Source organism: Chaetomium strumarium, assembly GCF_033439665.1.
Source record: "Chaetomium strumarium strain CBS 333.67 chromosome Unknown B0T15scaffold_3, whole genome shotgun sequence".
NCBI lineage: Eukaryota > Fungi > Ascomycota > Sordariomycetes > Sordariales > Chaetomiaceae > Chaetomium > Chaetomium strumarium.
In genome coordinates this window covers 3,626,481-3,638,145 of record NW_026944431.1, presented here as the reverse complement: position 1 = coordinate 3,638,145, position 11,665 = coordinate 3,626,481, and the positions used below count along the sequence as shown (strand labels likewise).

At 53.3% G+C, this 11,665-nt stretch overlaps 3 protein-coding genes across 3 annotated transcripts; 2 read left to right on the top strand and 1 right to left on the bottom strand.

The window, feature by feature from the left end:
• The first annotated feature begins 11 nt into the window (after nt 1-11).
• Nucleotides 12-1,730, top strand: B0T15DRAFT_179020 (major facilitator superfamily domain-containing protein). The gene has a single exon (XM_062862277.1). The coding sequence runs from the start codon at nt 154-156 to the stop codon at nt 1,669-1,671; it is 1,518 nt and encodes a 505-aa protein (XP_062723226.1). The 5' UTR covers nt 12-153; the 3' UTR covers nt 1,672-1,730.
• A 3,119-nt stretch (nt 1,731-4,849) lies between these two features.
• B0T15DRAFT_484559 (P-loop containing nucleoside triphosphate hydrolase protein) lies at nt 4,850-7,653 on the top strand (the record flags this gene model as incomplete). The annotated part of the gene is made up of 9 exons (XM_062866232.1): nt 4,850-5,073; nt 5,186-5,329; nt 5,776-5,892; nt 5,946-5,976; nt 6,051-6,122; nt 6,212-6,349; nt 6,516-6,825; nt 7,054-7,106; nt 7,177-7,653. The coding sequence occupies 9 exons, from the start codon at nt 4,850-4,852 to the stop codon at nt 7,651-7,653; spliced, it is 1,566 nt and encodes a 521-aa protein (XP_062723225.1).
• A 1,800-nt stretch (nt 7,654-9,453) lies between these two features.
• On the bottom strand, nt 9,454-10,613 carry B0T15DRAFT_510718 (uncharacterized protein; the record flags this gene model as incomplete). The annotated part of the gene is made up of 2 exons (XM_062867874.1): nt 9,454-10,317; nt 10,371-10,613. 2 exons carry the CDS (start codon nt 10,611-10,613, stop codon nt 9,454-9,456), a joined length of 1,107 nt encoding a protein of 368 aa, XP_062723224.1.
• Between the last annotated feature and the right edge of the window lie 1,052 nt (nt 10,614-11,665).

The window sequence follows — 11,665 nt, the reverse complement described above, 5'->3', positions numbered from 1 at the left end:
AAGGCAGATCATATCTGGGTAAATATAGAGGTCGTGGGAAGATAAGAGGCTGCACTGGGAGGCTGGAGTGAGTCGAGAGCCTATAAGAAGTCTGGGACCTTGGGTTCATCGTCCGGTCACACTGATTCCTCGTGCATCTTCCCCGTTTCTATCATGGCAACCATGACGGAACATTCGCGCGTCTCAACAGACATCGCACTGTCGAGAATCCCCTCTCACGGCCAAGGTCCCGATGTGAACACTAGCAAACGCCCCGAGGGAACGCATCGAGTCGGCCATGGTATCTCGACCTCCTCCATAGAGCCCCCGTCCGATGCCGCCACCGTCGAAGATATCCCGCCCGACGGCGGTTACGGCTGGGTAGTGACCTTCTGCGTCTTCATGATCAACGCCAACACCTGGGGCGTGAACTCGTCCTACGGCGTCTTCCTCGACCGCTACGTGACGCGGGACATCTTCCGCGACGCCACCAAGTTCGAGTACGCCATGATCGGAGGGCTGTCCATCTCCCAGGCGCTGATGATCTCGCCCCTGATTGCGACCCTGCAGAAGCGCATCGGCGCGAGATTCACCATGCTGCTCGGGGCGGCCATTGTGTTCGCCGGCTTGTTCTCCGCCTCGGCCTCGACCAAGATATGGCACCTCTTCCTGTCGTTTTCCTTCTGCTTCGGCTGGGGGATGGGGTTGATCTACATCCCGGCCATGTCCCTTCTCCCGCCGTGGTTTTCCTCCCATCGCAGCCTGGCCGTCGGCTTTGCCACCTCCGGCGCCGGTCTCGGCGGTCTCGCCTACAGCCTCCTGGCCGGCCATCTGATCGAGGTCTCCGGGATCGCGTGGACATGGCGCATCCTGAGCTTCACCGCGCTCGCCTGCAACGCCATCTGTGTGCTCCTCTGCCGCGAACGACCCACCTCCTCCTCTTCTTCCCGCAACACCAATGGCAACCGCTACGCCTTCAGCCTGCGCGACTTCCTGCGCATCCAGATCTTCTTAGTGCTGTGCTGGGGCTTCCTGACCGAGTTCGGCTACGTCGCGCTGTGGTACAGCCTGCCCAGCTACGCGACCTCGGTCGGGCTCAGCCCGACACAGGGGTCTATCGTGCAGGCGTTGCTGAGCCTGGGGTTGGGGCTGGGCCGCCCCGTCGTGGGCTACTACAGCGACCGGGTCGGGCGCATCAACATGGCGCTGTGCATGACGATGCTGTGCGGCATCCTGTGTCTGACGCTCTGGATCCTGGCCCGCAGCTATGCCGGGCTGCTGGCGTTTGCCGCCATCGCGGGCGTCATGTCGGGCACCTTCTGGAGCACCGTCAACCCTATTCTGGCGGAGGTTGTGGGCATTTCCCAGGCGGGCAGCACGTTTGGGGCCATCTGCTTTGCGCTGGTGCTGCCGACGAGTTTTGGCGAGGCGATTGCCCTGCAGTTGGTCAAAGGGGAGGGCATACATCAGTTCCTGCCGTCGCAGATCTTTGTCGGATTCATGTTCCTTGCCGGCGCACTGTTCTTGTGGTGTCTGAGGACTTGGAAGATTTCTGAGATTGAGAGGAAGGCGGAGGATGAGCAGAGGTCGGTGTTGACGGATATGGAGGTCGCGGGGACGGCGGCGATTAGGGGCGTGAGGAGCTCTTTCTGGTTGACGCCGAAGAGGTTGTTCATGCCGCGGCGGGTTTGAGGACAGGTAAAATGCATACCAATGATGCGAAAGGGCGCACGAAGAAAGGCGCAATCCCCCATGACAGTTGAACATTGGTTCTATTACAATAAACGCGGAACTGAGTTAAGACGGTGTATTAACAATCACCGGGCAGGTACTCAATATTTTGATTCAATCTCGTGCCCGGTCCTGGGTGTTCCACCGTTTCTAGCCCTCCTGGCTCCTTTGCTGTCGAGCAAGCCTCCATCCTACCTATTGAGAAAGTGGTTCGCACCTTCGATTGCCAGGACCCTGCTGCATGCAGCATTACCTGCCGGAGCCTGATATATGAGTCTGCAGGAGATATTCCTCGATTTCGACACTTCCACCCTTTCAGGTTCCTCAGTCTCGCCTTTCCAATTGCCTCCCTTCTACATTCAGTTACCTGCATGGACTGCGAAGCCAATACCTTTGCTGTCTCGCACTCAGGGACGTCTCTTATTTTCGGATGCTCCACCACTTTTCCTTCACCCATCCAATACTTCCTATCTTTGCTTCAGAAATTGAAGCTCCTGGTTTTCCTCGGGATTGTTAATCCTCATCATCCCAACTGGTTGCTCCCATTCTATCCGATTCTGAGCCTGATCAACCATCTCAGACTCTCAGCATTTCAGTTACCCTTATCCTTTCCCTATCGCACGGGCACTAGATCGTCTTCAAGTTTGGAACGAACCCTACACCTCTAAATCCTGCCGAATCTCGTCTCACCAGTTTCTTCGACCAGGCATGGCATTTCTCTGACAGCAACAATCAGCCACATTCTCATTCCGGCTCAGGGCTACAACAACGATACATTGTAAAGTCCTCCTCGCTCACTTCCAACCTCCCGTCAACTTTCTGAGTTCTTAGCCTCCAGTGACCGGCCAATTCCTCTATTTCCGCCTCGCAAGCATCTACCTTCTCCGTTCTTGCCGCCACATTCCATCATTGGTATTCTTCTCTCCCGCTTGGTCCTGGCTAAATGTTGACGGTCTTCCACTTTCCACCAAACGATAAACAGTCCTTTTCTTCCACGAACAACGGAGTCAGCTGAAGGGTTTTTGCAGCCTTCAACCAGAACAGAGCCATACTTTGCGAGTCTTCCCCTACCGCTGCTACCATTTCTCTCGTCTCATATGCAATATTTCCAGTCTGGTTCACGCTTTCTAATACGAAAACATCTCAACACTTCCCGACCGACCAAACTCATTGCTTTTTCTCTTTAACATACACGGTGACACATTAGGTTGGATCGAAGGATCCTTCGATTTCAGTCCCAACCGAGTCATACCATTGCAGTTCCTTTCATTATTCGTTTCATTACCAGTTTTCTGCCTTCTTTGGCATCATTCCAGGCATCTACGCTCCAGTTTACGCCTCCTACAATAACCATCTCGACAGTCTTCAACCGACTCAACATTAGCAGGAAAACGAACGACGAGATGAACTCATACCCTCGAACGAACCTGGAACAGTAGGCTCTTTCAATCTTGAGCTGAAGAAGCCACTTCCGTCTGTTTGCCGTCCGATCACAACAACCAGCAACTCCGTATCCGGTTTGTCTCCCTTGCAAAACCGGCTCTTATCCTAGGTCGCATCTGCACAGCAGAGGAATCTCCCGTCACGGAGACACTTAAGGTACGAACAATCTTCTATTCTCCAGTTATCCGGTCCTCGCTGTTCTACGATGGTTGGGTGGTGAAAGCCTGCTTCAGTTCTCTTTCGTACTTCTTCTCGTCTGCGACTTCACTTGTGGGCATCTTAAAACGGTGTCTCTACATTGATTCCTGCGCACCAACTCGAGTCTTGTGTTCTGCACCAACCCTTCCCGTGATCTCTTCATCACTCGTGATCCATCTCTTCCTGTTCTTTTGACTGCTCCTACTCAGGCAATCCTCCCTCATAGGTCCATAACTATCTTACCGCCTTATTGGGTTGGTTAATCTTTTCCGTCTCCTCTTCAGTCTTCGACTTCCACTTGATCGCCCTTCGTACCACTAATGATTACCATGCTCATACTCCTCTTGCTCGCTTGAATCTCCATCATTTTGCTTTGTAATGTAACCATGCTTAAGTCCGCGTCACTCGTACATGATGCCTCTCAGACCCCTTAACTTACGATACCAGGACGCTTCTCACTTCAGGATGATCTAGCCTTGCTACTCGGTCAAGCTGCTGAGTTCCTCATTCTCCAATCAAGATGTCCGGAGATCCAGAGGCCGGCGCAGATGAGCCTTGTGGCGGAGTTGTAAAGGCTTGTCACCCACAGGGCGCCTTGCCGAACGCCGAGGGGAACATTGACGGCCATATGGTAGACGACAAGACTAATAAAGGAAAGGAAAACAATAGTAACGCTCAGGGGATGCCCGTGAGTCGGCCAACAGAGGCAGAGACGGCGCTCGTCAAGATCGAGAAGGAATCGTCTGCCGGATCTCAGGAAGCGAAATGCCTTCCTGAACACCAAGACGTAACGACTCCACAAGCGGACGACAAAAAGGAGTCGCATTTGATCCCACCGAGCGAAAACGATCGGACGCGTGATCCAGAGGCAATTCTAGACAAACTAGCAGTTCTCCGCATCAAACGGCAACGTCTCCAGAACTACCCGACTAAGTTAGATGAGATCAACCGAGAAATCAATCAGCTAGAGCAGAGCCTGCCGCCGTCATTGAGGACCGTTCCCACGATGTCGAGTGCCACCACGATTGGGATAAAGTGGGGACTTACTCCACCGCCCAAGGAGACTGCTAAGAAGAAAGCACGAAAGGGTAAAGGACCTTCAGCAATGAGGGGTAGAAGGAGCCGGGAGGCACAAGAGAGCACTCAGATCATTGTTGAGCTGCTACGAAACCACAATCATGTTGAAGCAGGGCGAGACATGGCTGATATGCTTGTTCTCTCCAGTTTCAGTGCCTCCACAGTCAAGGACCAGCGAAGGCACTTCCAAGAGCTAGTCTCCAAGGAGGCTACCGTGGACCCTAGGAAGGTTCGAGGGGATACGGTGATGCTAGGAAAAGCTCGAGTTGCACTAAAGGGAAGATGGTCTGTTTTGGGAGAGAAGTACCTGATCAAGGGTATGAGAACTCCGCTCTTCGGGTATCAATTCGTTGCCGCCGGATGGATGGTAGGGCGAGAGAAGTCTCACAAGGCTCCCAACGGTGGCATCTTGGCGGATTCCATGGGCTTGGGCAAGACCATTGAAACCTTGGCATGTATTGCCGGTAATCCTCCGTCGAAGGAGGATCTGGGCGAGGGTATGCGTACCACGCTGGTGGTAGTGCCAGCAAATGCGGTCGCCCAATGGATCAGTGAGGTTTGGAACCAATGCGATGGAGTTACGCCATCGCATTACAAGAGGGCAGACCCGATGACTCAGTGCACTCGCGGTTATGCGGATATCTGGTAAGTCGCTGCAAGATCTTGAGACATACCCATGAAGCATACGCTGATGTGATATAACAGGGTAACTAGTTACCATGAGGTCGTGAACCATTACCTCCGATGACCAGATCAGGAGGCTTGAGAACAACAAAGATATGAACGCAGAGGACTGTGAAAAGCGCAGACCGGATTATCTCGGACCTCTGTTCCATATGAAGTTCTACCGCGTAGTTCTTGATGAGGCGAGCACTATCAAGAATTTCTCCTCTCGGAGTAAGTGGCATACCTATATATGGCGCAAACGGCAATACCTTATGCACATGTACTCACAATGTGAATCAAGCTACCAAGGCATGTATCCGACTTGATGCCAAGTATCGCTGGGCTCTGAGTGGGACTCCGGTTCAGAACTCGCTGACGGGTACGGGCTGAGAAGAGGCAAATCCCTAATTCGAGCGCTAACCCGTGTCACAGAGATATTCCCCTACCTGAATTTCTTGAGGGCTCCGAACTCATCGTCTCGCAGAGCATTTCGCAAGACCTATCTCGCTCCCGGCAAGGTATGAAGTCGATGCCCAGGACTAGGGTTCATGTTGTAGGACTAATGTAATCCTCAGAAGCAGGCTGACGACGGAGAGACGCTCGCGTCGCTTCTCAAGGATATTGTGCTCAAAAGGTAGGTCTACTGGTGTTACCAGCCCAGGCGTCACCTTGCTAACTAAGGCATTATAGGAGCATGAGTACAAGCTTCCTCGGACACGCGCTTTTCCAGTTACCCGAGCCTCATTCTCTCAACCCCATTATGGTAGACCTTTCAAGGGAGGAGACCCTTATCCACAGGTACTACCCCAGTCGAGAGTAAAGGACCAGGCACAGCGTCTGACATGCCACAGGACGGTTGAATCTATAATTCGGAAGCGTCTCGTGAAATCCCTGAAGAGCGCCAAGAAACAGGGGCAATCGGAGGATGAGGATGACATCCAGGAAAACGACACGAGCGATGCAAGGGCTGGCTGATCTATGTGGTCAGACTCCGTCAAGCCGTTTCTCATCCCTTTCTCCTCGAGAACGTCATCAAGAAAGACTTCGAACCCGAAGATATCAAATCCCTTATCACAGAGCTCTCGAGAATCCAAAACAACAATCCTTTATCAACCAGATTGGACTCTGGTGCGAAGAGCGACTTAAGGTGGAAGACACGCAAATGGTGAGCGGGCACACCACCCATGAAGGACTGCTCGCCACGTCTGGCATGATTCCACAACTGGAACGCATGACGAAGCATGACAGGGGCAAGGTGCGAGATCTCTGCCGATGATGTGGCGCCATTCCCAATGACCCCTTTCGACCCAAGGTATGCTAATCAGACTCAATACATGGCCCCTATTTGTTCCGCTGTGTCTCTCTTCCTGAACTGACGGTACTTCTAGTGCTGACACATGTTCTGTCGTGGCTGTATTGAGAAAGAAGCCACAGCAAGCAAGCAAGAGCATGAGTGTCTGGAATGTAACAAGCTCATAACCAACGTTCGAAATTCCATGCAGCAGAATGCCGAAAAGCGAGAGTCCCGGCGTGGGCCTTCCGCAACAAAGCCTCGACGCCGGGGTGACGACGTCAACCGAGTCCAGCCAACGCCCAACGAGAAGTCTACTACGTTCCTTGCTGAGAGTGATCGTGAGCTCCATAACATGCTGATGCCCAGCGCTAAGACAATCGTTCTCAAGAACATAGTCCTCGACTGGTGCAAGCTCTATCCCAGCGACAAGATAATAGGTGAGCTGGAAGAAAGCCGAGGAATAGCAGAGGCTGGCATTGTCAAAGAGTGGCAGCACCGTTCTCCGAGTTCCGAAGTTCAGTCTATACTGGAGTAGTTACTAACCAGATCTTGCTTCGATCAGTCTTCACCTCGTTCGTCGACGTTGGCCGCATCATCGGCAGAATGCTCCAAGACGAGGACATCGACTTCCTTTATTACTTCGGAACCATGTCTCAGGCAGGCAGAGAAGTATAAAGCCGTGCAAGAATTTCATGAAAAGGCAGCAATTCGGGTTATGGTAGGTTCTGTTGCTGGCAGGAGCAGTTGGATGGCAACACAAGCCCACAGATCAGCTGACATTATTCCAGATTTCGTCCATCCAATGCGGCGGGCAAGCGCTGAATCTCGCATGCGCCAACCGTGTCATCATCCTTGACCCGTGGTGGAACTCGGCACTGGAGCAGCAAGCGTTTGGCCGTGTCCACCGCATGGGGCAGCAGAAGGAGACGTACCTTGCCAAGGTTATTGTCCGAAACAGCATTGATGAACGCTTGATCAAGCTTCAACGGAAAAAGCTTGAAGCCGTGAACAAGGCTATTAAGGAACACGACCCTTCCGACTCGGATCTGACTGCGGAGGAGATCGCGTCTCTCATGGGTCGTGTGGTGCGTGACGAGGCAGTGCGGATTGTGGATATCCAATCGGACTACGACGACGACGGAATGGGTCAGAATGGGGAAGCCCAGACTGGGGACGACGACTCTAGTGGAAGCGAGAGTGACGCGGACGACTCATCTACGTGCCGGGAGCGAATGAACGCTACCAGGGAGGTCTCGTTTGATTAAGGGATCTGGGCGCAAAAAAGGCTCAAGCTGTCAAGGCTTGACAACTTCATTATCCGGCTGATGACCTCGCGATCATCATCCAGCGATGCTAACGAAGCATTGCCTATCTTGCAGAGGTCTATCTAGCTCAGGACTTCATCATTTTGCTTCATACTCACTTAGGGTTTGCTACCTTTTGCGTCACAATCATCAGCAGTTACTAGCCAGAGTTACTCAATTACACTTGAAAGTTTATTTTACCGCAAAACCTTGTTCTTAGCCCGAGACGGTGAATGGCCATTCCGAGTGACGTAGGTTCATCCAATGGAACGGAGAGCGTCTCGGCCTCAAGAAGCTGCAACGGAACGCCAGTTGGGATACTACTAGTACTAGAACACTGACAGCCCTGTTGGGAATGGCGACAAACGAATGTGATGTGGCTGGCGCGCCATGGACTCGAGTAAGCACTGACTACCTTATATCAGAATTAGGCATGAAGGGTTGGGCACCAAGATCATGATGCCAACAATTTCCGACCCTATATACGTAGTATTCTCTTTTGTCGCCGGGCCAGCCTCATAGGGATTTCCTCTTATTGTTGGGTTGGGTTGAACTGGCCTGGCCGGGCACGTGCCGGGCTCCCGGTGCTGTGGGGCCGTGCGGAACGGAGTGGCTTCGGAGAACTGTGGATCCTTCGGGTCCGTTTCCGTACAGCTACCTTACCCGGTCACGCGTCGGTCAGTCCCGTCTGAGCATCATATATACCAATCCCACAACTCCCATTGACAATCGATGTGGTGGAGCTGATGAGCCAGAGAGTTACGCGAACTTGTCACAAAAGAATGTGGGACCGAAAACATCGGCGGTTCGGAATCGATCCTGGACGCAGGGTCACAACCACCAAGTCCTCTCGATGCCGGCTGCCTTGTATAGGAATACTTAGATGAAACAGAGGCACTTGAACCTGTTTCTAAAGAAATTATTTCCAATCCCTTTTTCACTTTCCTGTATTGGCTATGAATCGAAATGCGCAAGCCACATTCAGGACCTGACAAGCCAAAGTCCCGAGAATGAAGGTTTCGACGAGACTGTGATGTTTGATGGACTAGAAGGACACACTGCCGAGCGCCTTGGAATTCGCGTCTCAGTACCGATGAACAGCTTACGCTTGACAGTTAGTATTTCCTATCAAAGCAGAACACGGGGATAGAACTCGATTTCCCAGTTAGATGGCTATGAAGCTAGGTAGTCTACTAGTTCTACATAAGTATTGGTTGTGATAATGGATGTCGAAATAGTATCAGGCTACACTGCGCGCACTCCGGCTGCACAGACCGTGTCGGTCCACTGACGGTATTTTATCAATGGATGAGACAATGAAGATGATATTGTGATTAAGAGCGGTGTCTGCTCTACAGGGCCGAAAGCGTTCCGGTAGCAACATCAATCACTGTATGTGCTAATTCGAGTACGCCAGAGCGGTCAGATGTCGAGGGTGACGAGCGAAGCAGTTTAGGGTTAGGTAAGCTAGCACTGGCTGGAAGTTGGCACGGTTGGTTATTAAGTGTCTTGAGCTAGGGTTAGGAATCGCATCACAGACACCCACCAGCCTGTGTCATCGCGGTAGTGGTGGTCCGGTATGAGAAGATGGGATCATTTATCCGACATAGGGAAGTGCTTACGGAAGTCGCTGCCAGTTGTGTTCCACCAGTGGCCATTGTCAGTATAACATTAGTAGAGAATAGACACCGAGCTAGTAGAAGGTTTTCAATGAACTGCTAATCCAAGCATTAAGTGCCCACCGCATGTTTTGTTTCAGAATCACTCACACGCCTCAATTGTCGCCGGATCTGATTCTCTTTCATCCCTTGGATGCCCTGCTAAAGAGCTTGAACCCGACGCCAGAGGTGATCCTTCCCTGTCCCTCCGACATTGGCACTGCGCGAGCTTCTGTTCTACCTCCCTTAGCCGCCTCTTCATGTCCTCGTTCTTCTCTTTCAGATCCTTTATGAAACCCACAGCCATCTCAACCACGTCCAGCTTACTGCTTGGTACGCCCGGTCGAACCAGGAAGTCCGCGTCGCTGGTCAGCTCGGTTGCAGGCTGAGACGGAAGCAGCTTCTGGATCTCTCGTATTGCAATCGTGAGTCTGTTCCGCCGTGTCTTCTCGGACAGCTTGTGTGCGATCCGTTTCGAGACCTCCTTGGATGAGGAGGCGCTGTCCTGAAACGTGATCTCGATCCCGTTCCCGTTGGTCGTCACGGTGCCGTAATCTCGGTGCGGGAGAGGCGTGAGTCCCAAGTCGGACTGGTCGGGCCAGTCTTGATTGTAAACGAAGTCGGGGATATAGGGCTTTTCGGAGAGTGCGGTCCGGTGGCACGACGATGTTGACAGCGCAGCCTTCGCCGGCTTGCTGACTCGGTGGCTGCGTTGCCTTCTGGCCGTTTGGGCGGGGAACCAGCTCGGGCGTGATGTATACGCATCGTCCGAACCGTCGGGGCTTTGGATCGAGTCGGAGTCATCCTCGATGTTGGTATTCTCCTGCGTGGGCTGCCAAAAGTGGTCACTCGAGGACTGGCCGTTGAACAACGACCACCCGTCCAGCAACGGCGCGGTCGTCCGTAGCAGAGGGGCTGAGAAGGCATGTCCGTCGTCCAGCTGGCCATGATAGGGCAACGTCATGTCCTGTTAGGCCGTCAGCAGGCTTGAAACGTCCCTTGTTTGAATGTGCGACTGACGTGATTCGGATGGGGAGTTGGCTGGTTCCCGCTGGCCCAGCATTGTGAGCTTGCGGATGCAAGGTCCGACTCATTGTACGTCTGCCGTTCGTTGACGACGGGCTGAGCTTGATCGGGTGCGATACCCGAGAAAACAGGCTTCTCATCGAATGGCGGCGTAAAGTGTCTCTCAGGAAACGAGCTGTCTGCCCCTGATTCTGAATCAGGGCTATAGACGCGGCGGTGGACGCCGGAGGGGTACATTTCCGATGCACCGATCTTCTTATCGCAGGACGGCACTATGCAGTTAGCCTCCGTGGAAGCAATTCCGTGGTTGCAGAGCCAAGCGTTGACGCAAAAATTGTGCATCCTTACGTTCTTCAGGCTCCCTGCGAATGTTGCATACTGACCGGAGCGAGGTGAGCACACCACCAGGCTAGGCTGAGGGCAGGCGGGTCCTCATAAGCGCAGCAAACGACGGGGCCGGCCCAGGACGGCTGTTGCACCGCGTTCGGTCCGTCACCGTCCCGGCTGAGCGCCCCCATGTTCCGCGGTGGAGTTGGATGTACCGGGAGTGAATGCATACAAAACGAAGCTATGGCCTGGGCTAGTAAGCACAGATGGGGGGCCAAAAGGTCGCTACGTAAACAGATTGTAGAGTCCTGTCCGGATAGGCCCAGGGATGGATGGCTTGCCAGAGTTGGTCCTTTCTCTTCTCTGCAAGAAGACGCACGCAAAATGGTCGCCCTGCATCGCGCTCAAGAAGGCGTGATCGCGCCACAGTGCAGAAGCCAGGTCACAAGCGCAATATCCCAGTTGGGAATACCGCTCGTGCTCATTGCCTCCACGATGAGCGTCGTCCGGGTCCGGGACATGGTGCATGGGGAGCTGAAACTTGAGAGCGTTCAATATTTGGCATCCACCACTTTGGGCGCCAGTTTCATGGTTGATGTATGTTCAGCCAAGAGTACTGTGTGACGCTCGAGTCTCTTGGGGCCCGGGGGCCTCCCTAAGCTTGCCTGACAACGGTCCTCCATCGGTTCTTCCAACCCGGTACCAGGTCGCCGATATGCGCATTTGGGGCTCCGACAATCCACGGGAATGGGAAGGTCAGCTCTGATTGATAGGCCAAAGGGGCCCAGATCATTTGGCGCCTTCAAACACGGCAAATACGATGGCGCGGCCCTGAACGCAGGATCCAGTGCAGTCCATTGTCGGATCACTCCCATTACCTGCAAGCCCTGGGGATGCCATGTGTCTAGATTCATGGCCGATCCGAGCTGTCGGGTCTTATTGACGACGTTGTCTCTCCCGCT

Excerpts from the sequence above, each read along its gene's own strand:
- B0T15DRAFT_179020 (XM_062862277.1), top strand. The coding sequence starts at position 154 with ATGGCAACCATGACGGAACATTCGCGCGTCTCAACAGACATCGCACTG.